This window comes from Aquarana catesbeiana, linkage group LG07 (assembly GCF_042186555.1).
Source record: "Aquarana catesbeiana isolate 2022-GZ linkage group LG07, ASM4218655v1, whole genome shotgun sequence".
Taxonomy (NCBI): Eukaryota; Metazoa; Chordata; class Amphibia; order Anura; family Ranidae; genus Aquarana; species Aquarana catesbeiana.
The window spans coordinates 11178335-11201280 of record NC_133330.1 but is presented as its reverse complement, the minus strand read 5'-3'; the positions used below and the strand labels follow the sequence as shown (position 1 = coordinate 11201280).

The window sequence follows — 22946 nt, the reverse complement described above, 5'->3', positions numbered from 1 at the left end:
ACATCCTCCCATCGAGGTATTTTGATATTTGTATAACTCCTCCCCCTCCTAGGACTCACCGGTGTGGCTCAGGGCTGTCGATGATCTTCCTGTACGCCTCACTGTATTGGGTGATTTGCTCTTTGATCTTGCAGAAGTTGCTTAGTGAATTCAGGGCTTGGATGTCCCTCCAGGCTCGCTCGGTCAGCCACTCCGAACATGGATTGTTAGCCAGAGTGGGCGCTGTACCCCCCGAGAGCAAGAAACGCCATTCATCCTGCAGAGCATAACGGGGTCAGTGAAGTAAAGAATTAAGCAAGTTACATTACAAAAGGAGACAGTACAGATTACAATGCAATTCAATTTAATACAAGAGAGTTAGTAGGGTCCTGATCATAAGAGCTTACTATCTAAAAGGAAGGGGTAAGTGATACACGAAAGGTAAAAACTGTGGAGGATGAGTTGATGGATGAGATACAAGTTCAGTTGTTGGGTGGAGGAGGGATAGGCTTCTCCGAAGAGAAGAAGGGTTTTTAGGGATCGCCTAAAGGTGGACAGAGTAGGAGATAGCTGGACAGATTGAGGTAGGGAATTCCATAGGATGGGAGAGGCTCTGGAAAAGTCCCGGATACAAGCGTGGGCGGAGTTGATTAGAGAGCAGGATGTCTTAGGAGGAGTGGAGAGGACAGTTTGGGTGATACTTTGAGATGAGACTGGTGATATACTATAGCTTAGAGAAGAGTTGTAGGTGGCTTTGTATTTTTTTGTTAGCGGATTGAAAGCGGAGTGGAGGGATTGGCAGAGAGGCATAGTGGACATTGAGTGGAGGCCAGTAGAAGGAGTGGTATAAAGGGGTTGAGCACACTGGGCAGAGGTCGGGGGGGACACTGAGCATAGGCCAACGGAGGGATTGTTGGAGAGGGGTGGAGGACACTGAACGAAGGCCAGTGGAGGGATTGGCAGAGAGAGATGGCGTAGAGGTAATGAGTGAGGTAAGGAGCAGGAGGTCTTGGGAGGAGTGGAGAGGTGATACTGGGTGCCAATGGAGGGATTGGCAGAAAGAGGTGGTGCACACTAAGCAAATGCCAATGGAAGGACTGGCAGAGATGGGTCGTGGACACTAACCAGAGGCCAATAGAAGGATTGGCAGAGAGGGGTGGAGGACTCTGAGCGGAGGCCAATGGAAGGATTGGCAGAGAGGGGTGGAGGACTCTGAGCGGAGGCCAATGGAAGGATTGGCAGAGACGGGTGGTAGTCAAGGCAAGAAGGCAATGAATTACTAGCTTGGTTGTGACCTCGGTTAAGAAGGGTCATATTTTGAAAATGCTCTGGAGGTGAAGGCGGAAAGATTTGGACAGCGATTGGATTCAGTGTCGAAAGCAGAGGTCAAAGTGCAGGATTACACCCTGGTGTGACTGGAGGAACTAATAGAACATTATAGATCTTGATGGAGAGAGACATCAGAGACAATGGAAGAGGTGTTTTATAAGCTTGTTTTTAGAAACATTTAGTTATATGACGTGGTGTGGCTTTGGTACTGAAGTGGTGAGGTGAGAGGAGTGAAGAGACAGATGTTGGTGTCATCAACACAGAGATGGTATTGGAAGCCATGAGAACTTATCAACTGACCAAGGGAGGAGGTGCAGATAGAGAATAGGAGAAAGATGAAGAAGAGAGTAGAAAAGAGAGTTGTAGGTGATAATGAAGGAGCACTGAGACAGAAGGAAAACAATAAAAAAAAAATAAGTTTCAAAGACCAAGGGAGTGGAGTTTTCTAAGGAGAACCAATACCATACAAATTGGAAGTTTCCTTCGATCTGCTCCTAATGTAAATAGACAGTGGATAAAGGTGGAACAGGAATATGGCATCTCACCATGTGAATGAGCCCCTTGTCCATGAGGATTCGCACACACAGCAGGAAAGAGAACATGAGTTTGTGCTTCTCAAACAGACTGCGACACACATTGCTGTACAGGCTGAAGGTGAAATACGTGTTTATGTTCTCGATACGCTTCTCCACCGTTTCTGAAACAGCCAATCACAGGACAAGGTTAGAGCACCGCACATCCTTTCATACAATCCCCGTTTTATGATATACAATAATGAGAGCTTAGCACTCTTCAAGTAATTGCAGAGGTTCCCAGCATTAGAAAAAGGCAATTCAGGGCTGTGCAGGTTCACGTTTTTACTATATTGCTTAGAACAGTAGCTCTCAGCCTCCCTCCTCCCAGGCCTCCAGCCAGCTGCAGATCACCTAACCTCTCACATTGCCACCCTGCTCCCATAGTGGCCCTCAGTGGCCCTCAACCTCTCACAGTGCCCCCAGGCCCCCTAAAATCTCTCAGTCCTTACAGTGTCCATCAGTCTCCCACAGTATCCCCTAGCTTGTTGTAGAGCCTCCAGCCTCCTGTCCCACATTGTGCCCTCCAGCCTCCCACAGTGCCCCCTAGCTTGTTGCAGAGCCTCCAGCCTCATGTCTTACATTGTGCCCTCCAAACTCCCACAGTACCCCCTAGCTTGTTGTAGAGCCTCCAGCCTCCTGTCCCACATTGTGCCCTCCAGTCACCCACAGTGCCCCCTAGCTTGTTGCAGAGCCTCCAGCCTCCTGTCCTACATTCTGCCCTCCAATCTCACACAGTTTCCTCTAAAAGTTGGATCTTTATACAAAGATTTACCTGTCCTGAGGTCCAGCGCTCCACCAACACATATCCTGTTGAAGAAGCTGCTTGGAGAAGCTATGAAACGTCTTCGATACTACAGAACAAGTCCCGGTAAATGTGGCTAAGTACTACAACTATCTATACTATGACCTGAGGACCTTCACAGGCAGTAAAAATGTAGAAGACGCCCCTGATGACGTCTTATGATGATGAAATGCATTGGGTGGAGCCACGCTGTGTGACGTCATTACGTACCAGAACGGACTGCAGCCATCTTGTTAGTTTGAAACAACAATGTATTAATATGCTAGGTTCCCTGTGTTTTTTTTAACCTTAAACTACGTAGAGGGTTCTTTACTGTAAGAGCGGCAAGGATGTGGATTTCCCTTCCATAGGCAGTGGTCGGCATTGATAGTTTCAAAAAACTATTAGATAAGCACCTGACCGACCACAACATACAGGGATATAGAATGTAATACTGACAATAATTCACACACATAGGTTGGACTTGCTGTTTACTACACTATGAGAGTTCTGCTTTCTCTATGACCTGCGTGTTTTGGGATTTAAACTACTGTTTTTCTGGCGAAAAAAGAAAGAAAGTGGAGCAAGTGGTGTGAACCGGAGGATTGAGTCTACCTGGAGTCTGGCCCTAATTATTGAGTATAACTGTGCTTTTTCACTGCTTGCTGACCCAGGACCAGTTGCAAAGGAAAGAAGGTTCATGAGGGTTCCCCCATGTATTGTCAATAGGAGGCCATTTCATCAGGGGTTTTCAACAGATAAAGAAAATTCATGTGGATTGTATAATAGAAACTGGAGAGATTACCACATAGAAATTTGCAGAGCCAGAATGAATTGGATGGTCAGGTGTGACATAATTAGGCATGTTGTAAAACTTTTGCTCTACCTGCTCTCTCGGAATTGGCGATTGCGGCAGTAAAGATGCCAAGGAACCACTCCAGTGAATACTGGTACATCGGATCCACGTTGGACAAATCCGAGACACAAAAGAACAAGATCTGAGTCCTGACGGCCACTGGGACATACTGGTGCCGTGTGCTGTCTATGTCCTTCTCTGTCTGCTCAGCCACTTGCACTTTTGCCTGTAGAAAGGGAACGTTAGGTCACAGCTGGCCCCAGAACAGGTCAGAAGCCAAAGTAAAGAATTGTCAGTCTACAGCTCACCTTGATCTCAGCCGCTTTCACCTTGGAGGCCTCCAATACTTTGATAAGGTCCACATCATCCACAGGATTACCTTGAGAGGAGCTGAGACGGGTCAGGATCTGATCCTCAATCTCCTTCAGCTCTTGGCGCATTTTTGCGTTGGACAAGATTAGCTGGTTCTTCGCTTCTTCTAAGTCAGGTCGCTCCTCCGCCACTACCTGTCCAAGGAGCTGATCCTCCAGACCACTTGAGGAGAAATAACAGGAGGGGATCAAGAGATGTCAGACATACAGGATGACTGCTAATCTGTATGTGATTACCCATGGCAAGTCAGAAATTCACTCAGCCTAAAACATGAAAACTTTCTCGATGTCTCCTTTGCATTCATAAAACCAGATAATGTTTTATATACATTTGTATTTTCTATGGATCTACTCCATATGTGACTATTAAAATCACTCTCATTGAATGTCAAAGCTGTACATTAGTGTGGCTGTCAATAATGCTTATGTAAAAGAAAGTTTCTCAGTGGAACCCATAGCACTTTCCTTCCCCATTAAACATCTCCCAATCCCTATGCACAGTGTCTGGACAGGATCTTGGAAGTCAAGGCAGCAGGACTGTTTTTCTGGTAAAGACAATTAATGTATTCAATGTGGAGAGGAACAGAAATGGGGGAGGGGATATAGGAGGAATTCTATAGCCCAGTGTTTTTAAACTAGGGTGCCATGGCACACTGAGGTGCTGTCTGGGTTTCCCCAGTGTGCTGTCATCATAGTTTGCTCTAGATCAATATCATGAGTTGCTGGCCGGCCTCCAACACTATAACAACCAATGATGCTGTAGGGCCAGATTGCACACTGTCATTTGTTGCTATGGTAATGGTGGCTGGGATAAGATGAAAGTCCACCTCCCGACCTCTACAATGCTGCTGGAGCCAAAAGTAGGGTTGCTGATGTGAAAATGGGAGTGCATGATTTGGGGGCTCTATGATAGGGGCCCTTCATGACTGGGGTGGCCCAGGTATAGGGGGCCATTGATGTATAAGGGAGGGTTAAATCTGATGTGATGGGGGGCTATAATGTGATTGGGGGCCTCTGATGTGAAGGGATAACTCTGATATATTGGGGGGAGCTCTGATATGATGTTGGATCTCCAATGTGATGGAAGAACCTCTGATGTGATGGTGGCCATGTGAAGGGCATGCCCTGATTTGATAGGGCAACGTCAGATGTGAAGTTAATTTCATCCAGGTGGTTGCGTGTATTGTCCCTGACTCAGATTTCCCATTGATAAGTAACATTAACCTTTTTTTACATTTTGGACTGGGGGCCTCAGCAAACACTTAGTCCAGCACAGGAGAACTCAGGCTGAGCTGACAACATTAGTAGGAGAGGAAATGTTTGCTGTGATCAGTTAATACTCTCTTACCTGGGGGATAGTGTGAAGTTGATGAGGGTAACTTTGGTGCAGATCTCGGGTGGATAATGGGGATTCGGCAGTTTGGTGGTGATATACATCCTGAAGTCATCGTGATACGGAATGACGGCATCACCCAGACGTAGGACGGTGCTCCCCTGCTGCTTGTAAGTCTGTAGCATGGTAAGGAGACACGCAAGAATCAGTGGAAGAGAGAGAAGTTCTGGAGAATGCACCACCCTGAACAGAACACGTTTTTCTCATACCTGTTTGAGCAATATGGGCTCCAGTGCTGGGTCCAGCTCTTCCCCAACATTTTCCAGCATAAATGGCTTTCCAAAACGAATTGCGTTTTCTAAACTGCGCAAGAAGTCGCGGTCACTGAGCTTTACCACATCCAGGCCGTTATCTTTCTCCTGGAAGAGACAAAGATGGCAAAGTGTTAAAGCTATACCATATAAACTTTATCAGAACGGCATAACCACATGTATATACCGCGCATTCAAAACTAGAACTAAGCAGAGTGATGTCTCTTACATTGATTTGCAACCAATTTTCTGAAATTTTGTCAAAATTTGCCTCAAATTTCATCATGTGCTGATATTTGTTTTGCTCACTTTGACTTGTTTTCTGACCTGTGGTTTCCATACTAGCACTAACATGGAGATTACATGGTTTCATTGATAAATAAAGTCAAACCAGTGATAGCTGCCACTGAATTTCTTTCTAGGTAGATTTGATGTACTTCTAGAATAAAATACGTTTCTTAGATATGATAGTACCAGGTAAAAAAAAATTAAAAATTGTTAAAAATGTAAAAAAAAAAGAAAAGAAAAGAAAAGTTGAAAGAAGCTTCCCTAACTCTGAGGATCTATTGAAAATCCACTGTACATTTGAAAACCACCAAAAACGCTTTATTATCCCCATCCACCATGACACCAGTGCATTTATCCAAAATGGTCAAATTTCACTGAACTGACCAGATTTATCAGCAAAAATTGTTCATTTTCCTCATCTCTCTCTCACAACACTCAAACGCTACAACATTGGATGTGAGGATCTCTATGACCCAACATCTGAGGTTCTCCCAAAAGGACCAGAGGAGATCACACCAGAGGAGACCACACTCTCTGTTCCTCTGGACATACAGACATTATTAGTAAAACAACTTGGAACAGTTGTGAGTCGTTATACCCGCCAAAGAATTTGTAATTTTGTCTAGCCAGTTTTGTGGTTTACACTTCAACAGTGTAAATAAAACAGAAATGTAGAATCAAAATGGAGAACCAGATGGCAAAGTTTCAGTCCTTTGGTGGCTCATGAACTGCCTTCACATTGCTCTGAACATCAGATGTTTTCATCTGCTCACCAGGTTTTTGATCCAGCGGTTGGCCTGTCCTTGAGGGTCGATGAAATGAGACCAGCGCTGTGAATACTGGGATATCACACCGTTCTCCACTGACAGTGTGTCATTCGGAAGACCTGCGATCTAAGAAAGAACAGGATTAGTATGATGTGTAAAGACACAAGGTGGAACTATCTTATCCTCTCAACACCACAGAACCATCTTTATTGTTATACATAGAGTTCACACATCATTTTCCTACAAATGGTACATTGCCTGAATTTATTACTGGTCATACACACCTTCAGATATCATAAAAATAATTTGACCGCTGATGCATTTCTATTTGACAACAGTAAGATCCGGAAGGGAGTCAAGCTCAAATTTCAAACACGTTGAGTTGCAAAATTAGGTTAAAATCATGACTGATGAATTACATCAGGGGTCTCAATACTTTTTAAACAAAGAGCCAGTTTACTGTTCTTCAGACTTTTGGGGGTTGGACTGTGGCCAGTGGGAGTAGAAAGTGTCCTGGTGTTAGTGGGAGTAAAAAAAGCCCCTTCGTTGGTGTCGTTCGGAGAAATCGTGCTCCATCATTGGTGTCATTGGGGGAAGGAGTGTCCCTTTGTTAGTGTCATTGTGAGGAATTGTACCCCTTTGTTGGTGTCAGTGGGAGGACTTGCACCCCATCATTGGTAGCATTAGGGGAATTGCACCCCATTGTTGGTGTCACTGGGGGGAGTTGTGCCCCTTCATTGATGTCATTGGAAGGAATTAACCCCATCATTTGTGTCATTGGGAGAAGGTGTATCCTTTTGTTAGTGTCATTGGGTAGAATTGTACCCCTTTGTTGGTGTCAGTGGCAGGACTTGTACCCCATCATTGGTATCATTAGGAGGACTTGCACCCCATGTTTGGTGTCACAGGGAGGAGTTGTGCCCCTTGAATAGTGTCATTGGGAGGAATTAAGCCCTATCGTAGGTGTCATTGGGAGGAGGTTTGTCAGTGGGAGGAATAGTGCCCCATCATTGGTGTTAGTTGGAGGAATTCAATTCATCTATGGATTATGAAAGGAGCAAGGTGTTTTTATTTTATTTATTTTTGTTTTTTGGTTGAACTCAAGGGACTTTTAGGTCTTTTGTGTCAAACTGAATGACTATGTTGCTGTGTAACTTTTTATGCAGATACAATGCTGAAGTGCTCAGTAAGGAAGGCCTAGATTGGCTGGAGCTCCTCAGAAGACCTATTCACCACACACACAGACAGTGCTGTGAACTGCAGAACTGGTTAATAAATATATAGCAGTTAGGTAGGTGCTAGAGTGAGGATTTTCTGGCAGAGTAGGAACATTTAGGCAGGTCTAGCTGGTTGCTAGGCCTGTTTGTTTTCATTCTGGGCTGGGAGTGACTCAGAGTAGCAACTGGTGACTCACAGGCAGCGTCATTTCACTGTCACCTCCTTCTTCCTTCTAGACCTTTCTTGCAAGAGAGGAGGAGAGGTGGGACTGCCTGGGGTATCTTGAGGAGCCGTGACCAATCCCCAACTTGGATTGGCAGGGGGCAGGCCTCCTTAAAATACACGGGGTCAGCACAGGGGGAGGGGAGTTGTCGGGTCCAAGAGCTGAGAGAGGCGTGGAGGCTGTCGGGGCCCATGGGGAGCTCCCCAGTCTGGGGGGGGGGGGGGGGTGATCCTGGGCCGGGGCTCGGGTGCATCCAGGAGGAGTGACGAGGTCCTGGAAGGAGAGGCACATGAGAGAGCAAGTAGAGAGCAGCCGGAGAGGACACTTCTAAGAGTCTCCAGGGAGGACATCTGTTCACAGCCGGGAGGGCTGGGGAGGCACGCTTGAGAGAACTGGGAGATTGCAGTTTGAGAGATGGGTGCAGAACCGGAGGAGAGGACTGTGAGAAGGGCAGTGGAAAGGGGACCATGCAGCCAGGCTGGCTGGCAGGGCCTGCAGAGAGCTATCTGGGAGTGGTAGTTGAATAGAGGATAGCTAGCACCTGAACTATTTCTACACCACAGGGGCCCGAGGTCCCTGCCCACAAAGTCAGACCTACCCATGCAGTGCTAGCTAATCTGGAGCAGTGACAGTCTACCGCAAGTGAAATGCTGGAGGAGCAACGGTGTGCAGCAAGTGTTGTGCTGGAGAGAAGAGCAGGGTGTATATACTAAAGTGTATACAGAAGTCCTAAGCAAATTTGCACTGAATTTTCTGGGCATCCCATAATTCCCAAATTCATATCCAAGTTAAATACCCTCAAAATAAAAAAAAAAAAACAAAGCAATGGACTGGTCTATGTCTCTGAGTGACTGAGGAATGGATGTCTGGCTGGGCAGGGTGACAGGTGAACCACTACTTTCAGCAACTCCTACAGGGGCATGGCTACAAATAATATGAATAATATCTGCTCAATATCATCATTTAATCTCTCCAATAACTTACCTGCCAGGAACGGATCTTCACAGGGTCTCCCAGAGTCCCTAATAGGGAAGGCTCCTGGGTGCAAGGTACCTTCAGTTCCCTCAGCTTCTTAGTCCACTGTTCAAACAGAGCCGTTCGATATTGGCCCTATAAAGAACCAGGAGCCATATAATCAATATCTGCTCCACTAAAGCAATCGAATACAATGTATTTGTAACACTCCCTTACCGTGAAAGGGCCAAGATAGGCCAAGAAGCCAGCACAGAGCAGGAGGTCTCCAGTGACGTTAACTAGGAGGTTCTCCAGGTTCAGCACTGTGTCCTGCCAGCGCTGCTTCTCGTCAGAGAGTCCGGTGATCAGCTGGGGCACAGAGTAATAGTGAGTGATAAGTATGTTGGTTGGGGGGGAGGTGGTAATAGATGGAATGGGGGTTATACAACAAAAGATGTGGATAATCAAGTGAATATGGAAACCAAGGATGGGGTGAAGGTTTGAGATTTGTCTCTGTTCACCTTGTCGGCGCGGCTCAGCCTTTGTTCGCACTGATCACACTTCTGCTCCAGCTCTTCTTTCTTGGACACGCAGTCACGGTATTTGGCTTGCAGGGTTGCGATTCCCTCTTCTACTTCGCTCAGACGGGCTTTTGCCTCGTCCAGAATCTTCTGCGTCTCCGCCAAATCCTCCTGAGCTTCTTGTAGTGCTTGCTGCAGAAAATACAACAAAATCTGCTGAGGCAGCCATATAATGCAATGTTCTGATACCAGGAAGACCATCAACCAGTCCATTGACCAAGGAGAAGTCATCTAAGGAGCTCTTTAGTAACATTTTGGTGAAATCAGGAACATCTGTGCCCCCTTCTTTGGGAAATCTGTGAAATTAGATAATTTGGCAAAATGCATTGGGTGAATGGGGAAGGTTTACTAGTGGTCTTAAGGGTGCTGGGGTTGGGTAGGATGGGGTCTTAAGGGTGCTGGGGAGGGGAATGATGGGGTCTTCAGGGTGCTGGGTTGGGGTATGATGGTGTCTTAAGGGTGCTAGGGTGAGGTAGGATGGGGTCTTTAGGGTTCTGGGGTGGGGTAAGGTGAGGTCTTAAGGGTATTGGGGTGGGGTAAGGTGAGGTCTTAAGGGTACTGGGGTGGGGTAAGGTGGGGTCTTAAGGGTACTTGGGTGGGGAAGGGTGGGGTCTTAAGGGTACTGAGATTGGGGTAAGGTGGGGTCTTAAGGGTGCTGGGGTGGGGTAAGGTGGGATAAAGTGGGGTCTTAAGGGTACTAGAGTGGGGTAAGGTGGGGTCTTCAGGGTAATGAGGTTGGATTAAGGTGAGGTCTTAAGGGTAATGGGGTGGGGTAAGGTGGGGGTCACTGTTTTTATCTCACCAACCTTTATGAATAAGCCCCAAGGGTGAAATCGGGAACATCTGAGCCCCCTTCTTTGGGGAATCTGTGAAATTAGACCTTTCAGCAAAATGCATTGGGTCAATGGGTAAGGTTTATTGGTGGTCTTAAGGGTACTGGGGTGGGGCAAGGTGGGGTTTTAAGTGTGCTGGGGTGGAGTATAGTGGGGTCTTAAGGGTGCTGGGTTGGAGTAAGCTGGGGTCTTAAGGGTACTGCGGGTTGGGGCAAGGTGGAATGTTAAGGGTGCTGAGGTGGGGGAAGGTGGACACTTAAGGGTGCTGGGGTGGGGTAAAGTGGGAGTCACGGTTTTTATCTCACCAACCTTTATGAATAAGCCCCCAAGGGTGGAATCAATAATAATATGCCATCATGTTGTATCTTCAGTACTTACTCGTTTCGGTTCCACGCCTCGTGCCACAAAGTGGTATTTGTGCATGGCCCGCACCCACTGGCAGATGGAAGTGCACGCCTTGGAGACGCGGGCGATGGCGGCCGGCTGGAACTCCTCGTTGTCGATGTGCGGCTGGATGGCTTTGATTACGGCATCGGGAATATTGTCCTGACAGCAGAGAGAGAAGATCATGCCATCCATTGACAATTCTCACTTCCTGTCTGACACATGCTGAACAATTAAGATCATGGTTCCTCCATTGCCTGCAGTGGCATCACTAGGGTTGGTGTCACCTGTTGCGGTAAAACATGGTGTTACACCCCACCCCCCCTTGCAAACTTTCTCCTGTCTAGCCAGCCACAGTGCCCTGCAGGGGCCGACAGCGCACAGTCACGGTGCGCACCCCAAACCGGCTCTGGTAAATTAAGTGGTTGGTGTCGGCGTGATGATCTCTGTGCCTGTCATGGATAGGAGTGACACCATGGTGGTCAGATATCACTTCCTACTTTATGGTACCCCGCACATACACCCCCATAGTGACGCCACTGATTGCACATTGTATTGAACTGCATCAGCTTACTATTGTAAGTAAGCTGACTATTGTCCACTGGCTGGCCGGAGACCCGAACAAAGCTGGAATCGCCTTTGATCGGGTCTCCGATGTAGTGACCCGGGAGCAACATCACTACGTCACTTCCGGCAACCAATGGCGCCAGTTTTAAAAAGTACAAAGTATTGTAAATCCAAAGTAGTGTAAAAAAATCTTGGCGTTTTGAATACTTTCAAGTGCAATGGAGAGATTTGGGGTCTTTTAGACCCCTGATCCCTCCATAAAGAGGACCTGTCACTGCCTATTACTGTCACAAGGGACGTTTACATCCCTTGTGACAGCAATAAAAGAGATCAGATTTTTTTTTTTAAAAGGGCAGTGTAAAAAAATAAATAAGAAATATCCCTCTGTGCTTGCGCGCCAAAGCAAACGCATACGTAAGTCACGCCCGCAATAGTAAACAGTGTTCAAACCACACATGTGAGGTATCACCGCGATCCTTAGAGCGAGAGCAATAATTCTAGCACTAGATCTGTAACTCTAAACTGGTAACCGTTCAATTTTTTTAAGCTGTCGCCTATGGAGATTTTTCAGTACCGTAGTTAGTCGCCATTCCACGAGTAGTTGGAAAGACCACTGCGCAAACACTGTGTGACATAAAATATTGCAACGATTGCCAGTTTATTCTCTAGGGCCTCTGCTAAAATAAATATATATATATATATAAAACGTTTGGGGGTTCTAAGTAATTTTCTAGCAAAGATTACTGACTTTAATTTTCTAAGCAACAAATGTCAGAAATAGGCCTGGTCTTAAAGTGGTTAAAACAGAACATCACGCACCTTATCAAACTTGAAAAGTCCCTCCAGAAACTTGCCCGGGTCCTGCAGAAGTCCTCTCCCCGGCTCCCAATAGTCATCAATTCTAGTTCCCGGCTTCTCCCCGGCCACTTTCTTCGGTTTGATTCCTTTCATTATACAGACGGCTTCAATGACAAGCTTCACACCCAACGGGGGGCGCTGCAGGGCTCTCACCTAATGATGGAAGATATACAGATATACATGGGGCAAGAAAGATTTTCATTGGAAGGGTTATTCTACGTGTCTGAAATGCATTCAAGATACTTTTATCATGTGATTTACTTACATTCATACTGATATGTATGGAGGAAAAACAAACTTAGGGGCCATCAATTCAAAAAAGGAGAAAGGCTGGTGCCATGGAAGTCAGCTAAAACATTGTTTTATTATTGCATGTAAACAACAGTCAAAAAGAAAGTCAACGCGTTTCGGCCATCAGGCCTTAATCATGGCTTTAGGGCCCATCCATGACTTTTAGGTGCATTAACATAATTCTGTTTGAAAAGCTCCCCAACACATTAAGGTAACACAGCTCCATCACACATAATTCAGTGTACCACAATGTATGGCAACCGAACGACCGGGGGGTGGTGGCAGGTGTCTTGTTTAATGCCCCCCCCCCCCAAATATACAGCACAAGCTGCCACTGCATTTGTGACCGAGAAAAGGACTGAGAACACAGATTCATTAGTCCCTTTCTCTGCAGCCTCAGCTGCGCAGATGAATGAACAGGAAGCACTCTGAGGCTTCCTGTTTATTCACAAACTGTAGCATAGTAAACACAGTTTACTATGCTTCTGTGATGAATGGACACAAAAGTGATGGGAACCAATCGCTCACCGTGTTCAGTCAGAAAAGGAAGGGGCCGGTAAAGTACATATTTATCAGCCCCTTCCCCCACTCTATCCTGAAACATCTCCTTGTGTGCCTGCAGTAGCTGCCGGTTGGAGAGGAGGGAAGCTGGAAGCGCTTTGGAGGGAGGGGGCACACAGGGGGGTGGGGGGTCCAGACAGCAGGGGGCGTCTAAAATACTAGAGCAGATCCCCCTGCAGTGCTGTCGGAGGAAGAAAGAGTAGAAGCCGGCAGCGCTGCACAGGGAGGCACAAGAGGGTTGGCGTCAGCAATAAGACAGTACACCCAGCCCTCCAGCTCCTCCTCTTTTGAACTGATGGGACCCAGGCCCGGGCCTGGTACAGGAGGACCGCCTATACTGCCTTAACAGTGGCCTTGGTATCAAGAAAGAATCTGGCACATAGTAATATACTTGAGTTCTGGATGGCATGTTGGACTGGTTTTTGAACCTCTGCGGTGCAGTGAATCTCACTCACAAAAAACTTAACACTGGGTTCAGCACACAAAAAAAAGTACCCAGGGTGTAAACATGGTCCTCCTCAGAAGAGAAAGGACTCTGGCCCTGATGTCCCCTGGGTGCAAGGCTCCTAACAGGGACTGGGGTACTCGTTGTCCACCCGGCCGAAATCAGGCGGACCACCTTCTTTGAGAGGCCTGCCGAAGCCAACCCAAATACTAGATGGGGCTCCCCGGAAGGGAAACCCCATGGGAGGGGGAGAACCTGACCAAAAGGCCAGGTGCCCCCCCCCCCCCCCGACGTTCAGGGCAACTCCGAGGATCTACACCTTACTAATCAGGTGTGAGCAAAGTGTTGTACAAAAAAGTGCAAGTGATACACAACAAATGAGAAAAGGAAGGGGGAAGTGGATAAATGCTTCAAAAGTGTAAATTGCTAGACAATGGTGGGCCTTTCGTCCAGAATGAAAAAAATCCTCCAGTCCTAGCCAAAAAGCCTGTCCCTGAAGCCAGGTGAGAAAAGCACACGCAATGGTGCAGTGACTGTGGAGCCAATATAATAAAGAGCTTCCCCGAGTGAAATTTCTGGCACCCCGTGACTGTCACTCCAGGGGCACATAGACAGTGGGCTTCTCTCAGCCCAAACCCTGGCCAAACCAGTGCAGCATCATTCCTACCAGGAAGGAATTAGAACTTAGGAAGATTAGGGAGAGCCTTCCTTTCTACCGGTGGGCAGCCTGGTGCAACAGGCCAGAATCAACCCGGGAGGAAAAGACCCTCCAACCACTCCCACCATTCCCAGCTAACTACATCAAGAGGAATGCTAACCGGCTCCTCCTGGTCAAAGAGGACCAGCCGTCTTCATCCCGCAAACTGATAAGAACAGACATTGTTAGCCAAAAGTTGGACTGATTGGTGTCTAGATAATTCTGGTTGGGTTTCTAATATATTGAGTCAAACAAAGCAAATATATTTTTCTCAATGTTCTCCTCCTCCTGCTAACCCCACTCATGGTCCACCTTCTAATTCCCTAATTTGCTCACCTCTGTGACATCATTCTTATTAAGAGATTTCAGGCTAGCGAGAGCAGCGTCCAGAGCAGGAAGGGCTTCATCCAGGTCCTTTTGGGCATCATCTGCAATTTCCTGAGCTTTTCGTGCCTTCTCCGTGGCTTTGGCCTCCTCTGCCTGCACTGAGGCTCGAGTGGCCTCCGCCACCACCGTATCTTTCTAGTGGAGATAAGGCGAATCGTTTCAGACACATAGTAGTGAAGGGTGGAGAGAGAAATTACTTTAGGAATGAAGACACAAAAATTCTCGGAAACAAAGTAAAATATAATGTGGACATCAGATACCTCGATTTTTTGCATTGTTATCACAGTCTCCTGTGCTGCATCCTCCAGTTGGGGGCGCATTATCTCCAATTCTTCCTGCATCTTAGCCACATCCTCAGTCGTGTGAAGCAGCTAAAAGAAAATACAGCAAATATGAAATGTTATCACAGTATATTTTATTAAATTTGTGTAAATCGCTGACATATACCACAGTGCTGTACAGAGAACACTGAGCCAGTCAGAACAGTCTCTGTACCAGAGGAGCTTACACTCTAATGCCCCCCCCCCCCCCAGTCACACAATATTATTAATATTATACATTTATATGGCTCTGACATATACCGCAGCGCTGTACAGAGAACACTGAGCCAATCACATCAGTCTCTGTACCAGAGGAGCTTACACTCTAATGTCCCCCCCCCCACAGTCACACAGTATTATTAATATTATACATTTATATGGCTCTGACATATACCGCAGCGCTGTACAGAGAACACTGAGCCAGTCACATTAGTCTCTGTACCAGAGGAGCTTACACTCTAATGTCCCCTCACCTTGTCCAGGCCGCTCTTCATCCGATCTTTGGCGGTTTTGATCTCCATCAGTTTTTTTCCGATCAGAGAGGAGTAGATCCCCAGCAGCTCCAGGTAACTCTTCGGGGTGATATAATTGTGTCGGGAAAGTTCTGCTAAATATTGTTTGGACTTCACAGCGACTGACTGGTGCATCTCCACACACATCTGTATCTGTAATGGGGCAAGCAAGCGTTCTCAAACTCAATTCCAGGCAAATCGATAAAATGATGAAATACATATAGGAGAGCATGCTTTGTATCGCTGTCCATCCAGTTCTGTGATTTACACAGCTCTGCTACATGGCACATCCTTGTCCATCAAGGCAATTTGATTTTCATCTCCTGTGTATGTTTGCCCACTTACAAAGAAATGAAGGGTCTATAATTTTTATCATAGGTGTATTTTATATGATAGAGACAGAATATCAACCAAAAATCCAGAAAAAACACACGATACAAATGTTATAAATGGAGTTGCAGTTCAGTGAGTAAAATAAGTATTTGATTCCCAAGCAAAACATGACTTAGTAGTTGGTGGAGAAACCCTTGTTGGTGATCACAGAGGTCAGACGTTTCTTGTAGTTGGTGACCAGGTTTTCACATATCTCATGAGGGATTTTGGTCCACTCTTCTTTATAGATCTTCTCCAAATCTTTAAGGTTTCTTGGCTGTCACTTGGCAACTCAAAGTTTCAGCTCCTTCCATGATTTTTCTACAGGAAAAAGATCTGGAGACTGGCTAGGCCATTCCATGACCTTAATGTGCTTCTTCTTGAGCCACTCCTTTGTTGTCTTGGCGGTATGTTTTGGGTCATTGTCATGCTGGAAGACCCATCAATGACCCATCTTCAGGATTAAGGTCTGGAGCCACTCCATGACCTTAATGTGCTTCTTCTTGAGCCACTCCTTTGTTGCCTTGGCGGTATGTTTTGGGTCATTGTCATGCTGGAAGACCCATCCAATTTATAACATTTGTATTGTGTGTTTTTCCGGATTTTTGGTTGATATTCTGTCTCTATCATATAAAATAGACCTATGATAAAAAATTATGGACCCTTCATTTCTTTGTAAGTTGTCATTGTGAGAAGCTCACAGTGTCCAGCGCCCAGGGCAAAGATGCCAAACTGCACCCCCCCTTCCTATAAGGTTAGGGTCAGGGCACCTCCATCCCTCCAATAAACCATTGCACTCAGGGCAGCCGCCCCACCTGCCCACCCCTTTTCCCAGCCCTGATCAAGCTCATACAGCTCCTCCTTTACACTGGGATCAGTACGCCATGACCGCCGTCCAGAACCAATAAAGAACATACCATGCCCTGGATAACAGAATCTCTGGACTCCAGCTCCGGGATCTCCATCAGGAACGATGACGCTACAGATTGTAAAGCTTCCGCTGGCCATTCATCAAACCAATCAATGGTACAGCAGGTCACCAAGGAGGGGAACTGCCGGAGACGAGCCCGAAACACCTCACCTATAGGACTACAAACCCGAAATTGGATGAGAATTGGAGGTTCAATGGGCAGAGAATCTTAAACTGCAATGTAACCTTTGGGTAAGATTTCAGGAAACAATGCCCAGTTGAAGCATAAAAATAATATACGATCATCAAAATATGGTTTACGGTTTAGAGTTTTTCTTCTGTCTGCAAAAGTTTTCTCATCATCAGCTGGGGCTTTGCCTAAATTTCGTAACAATTTTTGTCAATTTTTTTTCAGTTGTTTTTAAACTTTGTTACAATAATTCTTTCCCTTGAAATAGATTGCCATCTTGTCTTAACGTTTCCAATGGTAGATTCATAGCGCGGAAACCTTAGGTAGATGATAACTTTGTGCTATTGGCGTGTTTGGCAAAACTGTACTGGTGGTATCCTATTAGAGTGTCTATGTCAGGACCTGGATCACCTGCTGGTGGCACTGTGGTCCCCTGGGTAAGGATTGTAGTTCCAGTATCCACCAGCAGATGTCTCCCAGCAGCCAGCAGATCCCAATAGTCAGCCTCCTGATGCTGGCTGCTGGGAGGGTATTTAGTCCATCCTCTACCTGTGCCTCTCATGTTAATGTTTTGCCTGCTAGCCAGAGTATTGATTGCCAATTCATCCTGAGCCTTATTTCCTGATCCTGCCTTGTACCAATTTCTTGTACCCTGCTGCCTTGTACCTATATCCTGTACCCTGCTGCCTTGTACCTATATCCTGTACCCTGCTGCCTTGTACCTGCTCCCCTTGTTCCTGATTGCAATCCTGGTTCCCCTCTTTCTTGCATCTCTGGTATTGCTCTGTTTTTTTTGTGTTCCCCATTTTGTATACATTGTATATAGTTAGTTGTTAGGCTTTCTGTTACTTAGGATGTTTTTTAGGTATTTTGTCAGTTGGTTATGCTTCACTTGTATATTCACTTTTGCTGTGTTTTCTTTTTTCTGGTTGGATGTGTTTTGTTTCACTGTTAATAAACTTGCTTAAAGCATATATAGTGTGGTCTCAGTTTTTTAGTGTAGCTTCATAGATTTGGCCACCCCTGCTGCCGATTCCTGACAGACTCTGTGATGTGTGGGCAGCTCCTGTGAACCTCGAAATGGCCACAGCAACCCCAAAATTTGTTTTGGACAGGGCTTTTTTTCTTGGAGAATAGGTGCAGGAACTCCCCCATCTGAGTCACCCCTTGTCTCTGCCCCTACCCACCTCTGACCACCGTCCCTTGATTCCACCCTCTACCCACCTACCAGTAATGCCCCTTTTAGAGGATGCAGAACCAAGTATCGTTTTGTGGTGCTAAATCATTTGTATGGAACATGTTAATGATAAAAAGAAAAGCAGTAAAATAGATCCCCTGCAACCAGGAATAAAATCCCAGCAATAGATCCCCACACAACAATAGACTCCCCCAGCAACAATGGACTCCATCCCAACAACAATAGATTCCTTGCAGCAACAGGGAACCACCCACAACAAAATATCACAGCCAGTAACAAAATATCCACCCAAGCAACATTAGATCCCCCCAGCAGCAACAACAGATCTCCCAGCAGCCAGCATCAATAGATCCTCCAGCAGCCAGTAAAAATAGACCTCTCCCTCAACAGTAGATCCCTTCCAGGAACATAAGGCCCCTCCCAGCAACAATAGATTCCCAATCAGCCACAATAGACCCTCATACAAAATCAGATCCCCACCAGTGACAATAGATCCCCCAGCAGCCAATATCAATAGACCCTCCAGCACACCCCATGCTATTACATACATTCAGTGCTGGAGGTGCCGGAACTGCGTTCCCCTGCGTTCCCGCTGAAAAAAAGCCCTGGATTTGGAAAATTGAAGCACCGCATTTAAAGTCTAAAGCCGCGTACACACGAGCGGAATGTCCGACAGAAAAAGTCAGACGGAAGCTTTTCATCGTGTGTAGGCCTCATTGGACTTTTTTTTTTGAAAATTCTGACGGACCTAGAAATGGAACATGTTCTAAATATTTCCAAAGGAACCAATTCCTATCTGGAAACCCGCTCATCTGTATGCTGTTCCGATGGACCAAAAACAATGCATGGTCTGAAGCAAGTACAAGACGGAAGCTATTGGCTACTGGCTATTGAACTTCCTTTTTCTAGTCCCGTCCTATGTGTTGTACATCACCTCGTTCTGGACGCTCGGACTTTGGTGTGACCGTGTGTATGTAAGACCACTGGAGCAGAATTTCGTCGGAGTTCCGTCGGAGAAACCTTCAGAGTTTATTCCAACGGCAAAACCGGTCGTGTGTATGCGGCAGTCCAAAATAAGGTTTTATTTCAAACGTATGATAGGTGCTACAGCCAGCACGTTTCAGGGATTATTGTTTATACCAGTTGCTGAACATTACTGAGTTCTCCCATTGTACAGTAGAGTCTATTTAACAGTTTTGAGCCCCTACCAGCGGATTTCATACATTTTAAAGCCCTGGTGAAGGGAAACGTGTGGTCCTTGAAACGCTTTGGCTGTAGCACCTATTTTATGTTTGGAATAAAAACTTCTTTTGGACCCTTAAAACCTTAGTGTGCCACTTTGATCTTCAGACTCACATATATCCCGTCTTAAAGTGTCACTAATGAAAGCTTCTAACTATTGCCAAAGCAATGCATCGTGGGACCTGATGTTGCAATAGTTTTAGAAAGCACTTAGGACAGTGTATGAGGACAAATTAGAGGTTTTTTCCCAATTGGCCAAAATATAAAATGTAAATGGTATAAACAAATATAAGATGTATTATAGAAAATTGGATTAAAGGTTTTTATAGTCATACAGAAAGGAGACTCGTCATTCGTTATGGATGGTACCTCATGCACAGCACGGTATGGATGTTTCCCTGGACTCGGCGGGTATAGGCCGCCATCAGGTTGGCCTTTGTTGGCTGTTGCCCCATGTCTTGTACAACTGGCTTCATAACAGTGACAATCTGATCTTGCTCCTCTGGTCCGTACAGGTTGGGAACATCTCCGGAGTTCAGGATATTGTTGATGTCCTCAAGGAATGATTCATTCTTAATCTATAAGATAGAAATGTATAGCAACTATGAAAGAAAATGGTGCAAGGATCCATGGCTATTACTGAACAGACTTTGAACATAGATTTATGAGATGCTGGTGGTTTTGGCATCTTCTGTGGATGTCCCATGGGAGGGGGGTTCAGCTGGAGCCCTGATCAGAACTTCCAGCATGGAAAAGGCCTGGTTAAGTCCCGGAAAACATCAGATCTCCCAGAACACCTCTACATCCAGTTCAGTCTGCTGTAATTCTGAATCTCTTCTAACACTGGTGATCCAGAAGGCAAACCAAAAGCCCAATAAAGCATTTATGTATCATCCCAAAGCAGTGAATAGTAAAAATTTTCTAGAGCTTGACCAATTTGGGACATATAAAAAGTAGACAACTATTTGATAAGCTGGTATGTAAGTAAGTGAAGGTTACAGAGGGCTTTTTCACAGGCCCTTTGGGTAAAAATCAAGCAACAACATTTTTGGATGGGTTTAAACTCTGTGCCGACTCAAAAAAATAGTTGAAATCATCATCTGTTCTCTTATGTCCAACATGGGTTAGGCTATAGTAAACTCTTATATTGTCCGGCAGTAGCTTTTCTTGATGAGTCACTTGAGATGCTGGACAGCTCCCTGTCTGATTTCTTAGAACAATCTTGCCTTGTCTCTTGTTTCTGGTGAACCCTGAACTCTTTGCTGCTCCCATAAACTTCCTAATTAAGCCATGTCCCTGCACTTCCTGTTTGCCAGATTATTGCACTCTCTCCAGCCGATAACGCGCATCTTTGCATACCTGCAGCTGTCCTTATCTCCACTACCACTCGTTACCAACCTTTGGCTTGTTCCTCGACTACGTTTCCGGTTGATCCCAAACTGCAACCACTTGCTACTGACCTTTGGCTTGTTTACTGACTTTGCTTTTATTTGATCCCAACTGGCTATATCTGCTACTAGACCCCACCTTGCTCACCTCTTGTGGGGTTATCCTGAGGACTGTGACCTGGTACTAACACGCAACAAAACCCATCTCCACCATCAGGAGCTCTGGTAAATACCAGAGCCTGTGTAATCCACCAGGGTGACTTTCTTGTGTACTTATCCAGCTGGTCAATGAGAGCCTCTCTATTGATATAGCTACTGGTCTCTGTCCCTTGACCATGACATATATGCTGTAAGCACATTCTAACAATCAGCATTGAGCCTGCAACACCTGTTTGCCATTGCAGCTCAAGTCATGTTGTAGTGTACACCTGTCCAAATCATGTGTGCTTAAGGAGACTGGTGGACATTCAGCTTGTGCTTGATCAACAGGTTAAACTTTATGCTGATGTCCCGAATTCAAGTCTGTTTGACTTATGTCTGTTTATGCTCTAGATCAGTGGTCTCCAAACTGCGGCCAAGGGCCAGATGTGGCCCTTTGCTTGCCTGTATCTGGCCCTTCAGGCACTATTTCTCCCACTGACACTATTCAACAACTGATAGCAACAATGGGGTACCATTTTTCCCACTGACACCAACAATGGGGCACTATTTCTCCCAATGATACCAATGATGGTAAACTGGCCCCTTGTTTAAAAAGTTTGGAGACCCCTGATCGAGATTATTCCTGTGAAAATTGTGGACCGTGTTTGTACGCAGCTTGTCTGCGCTTATCCTGATTATCAACCTCTTACCTCTGCTACTGCCTGTTATTGCTACGTTTTCCTACCTGTTTGTACCAGTCTGTTTAGAATTGGTTTGCTTGAATCTGGTCTGAACATTAATCTCCTGACTGTTACTGTCTGCTCTGACCATCTGTCTGAGGATTTAAACTGCTCAAGCATCTATCCTGCCTGTTAGTCAACCGTCACACCCGGTGACACAGAGGGGGAGGATTTACTTAAACTGGTACATGCAAAATCTGGTGTAGCTCTGCACAGAAACCAATCAACTTCCAGGTTTTATTGTCAAAGCTTAACTGAACAAGCTGAAGTTAGAAGCTGATTGGCTACCATGCACAGCTGCACCAGATTCTGAGTGCCCCAGTTTTAGTAAATCTCACCCAGAGGGTCGACCAAACATTTCCTTCTTGACCCCATCGGTATTGATCATTAGGATGATAAATATCTTGGATCAGTTCTTCTGCTGACGACTCCATTCATTTTGCCATCCAATCAACTTTAATATTCAGTGCATACAGTTGGCCAGCAACAGCTTGTTTTGGCACGAAATTCCAAATTCTGACTACTCATAGAATAAAGAACTCGTAAAATCAGATTCTACCATTGTTTGCCATGCGGGTCTTGCTGGGTGAATCGTCTGGGCTTTACCTGGGTGTCTGTGAAGAGGAAAGTGATAGGCGTATTCTGCAGTCCAGCTTTAAGCAAGATTCCTTTGATATCCTCTCTCCACTCCGCCATCCCATAGTTTTTAGACAGCTCAATCTGGAAGCACTCATACTCTGCCCTGGAAATGTAACAGATAACAGATGGTTCATGGCTGATACAACAAGAAACAATCTCTTTCATGGACTGCAATGATTAAAGATGAATTCAAGGTATGTCAATTTGTACATAGTTATGGTAGTCCAGCTTGGACCAGTGTAAGTATGTATATACCACACCTGTGGAAATCCCAAGGAATTTGGAAATCACTGCAGTAGGTACCTGTTAGGACCTGGATCACTTGCTCTTGGCACTGTGGTTCCCTGGGCGGAGGGTTGTAATTACAGTGTCCACCAGCGGGTGTCTTCCAGCAGCCAGCAGACCCCAGTAATCAGTTCCACCTGATGCTGGTTGCTGAGAAGGTATTAAGGTCCTCCCCTACTAAATGCCTCTCGCTCCAGTGTTTGCTTGCTGCCAGATACTGATAGCCATTATCCTGTTCCTGCTTCTGCCCTGTATGCTGTACCTTGTCTTCTGCTGCCTTGTATCTCTTCTCCCTTGTTCCTGATCCCAGCTTTTGTTTCCCCTTACCATCTGCTTCCTGCACCTCCAGTTTTCACCTGCTTTTTGGTGTTCCCCATTTTGTATATATTATATATAGTTAGTTGTTAGGCTTCTGTTTGT

The 22946-nt window shown here is 45.8% G+C and overlaps 1 protein-coding gene across 1 annotated transcript in view; it reads right to left on the bottom strand.

The window, feature by feature from the left end:
* The window catches only part of DNAH1 (dynein axonemal heavy chain 1), a 110229-nt gene that overhangs the window by 25871 nt on the left and 61412 nt on the right, over positions 1-22946 (bottom strand). Inside the window, exons 49-66 of the mRNA XM_073591584.1 lie at positions 22209-22344; positions 19703-19911; positions 16711-16882; positions 15383-15574; positions 14850-14960; positions 14539-14724; positions 12170-12361; positions 10778-10945; positions 9507-9698; positions 9223-9354; positions 9016-9141; positions 6597-6716; positions 5494-5643; positions 5240-5400; positions 3829-4054; positions 3551-3746; positions 1854-2005; positions 60-256 (exon numbers count right to left, since the gene is read on the bottom strand). Coding sequence (XP_073447685.1) covers positions 60-256; positions 1854-2005; positions 3551-3746; positions 3829-4054; positions 5240-5400; positions 5494-5643; positions 6597-6716; positions 9016-9141; positions 9223-9354; positions 9507-9698; positions 10778-10945; positions 12170-12361; positions 14539-14724; positions 14850-14960; positions 15383-15574; positions 16711-16882; positions 19703-19911; positions 22209-22344 — 3018 coding nt within the window. The remainder of the gene's footprint in view (positions 1-59; positions 257-1853; positions 2006-3550; positions 3747-3828; positions 4055-5239; positions 5401-5493; positions 5644-6596; positions 6717-9015; positions 9142-9222; positions 9355-9506; positions 9699-10777; positions 10946-12169; positions 12362-14538; positions 14725-14849; positions 14961-15382; positions 15575-16710; positions 16883-19702; positions 19912-22208; positions 22345-22946) is intronic.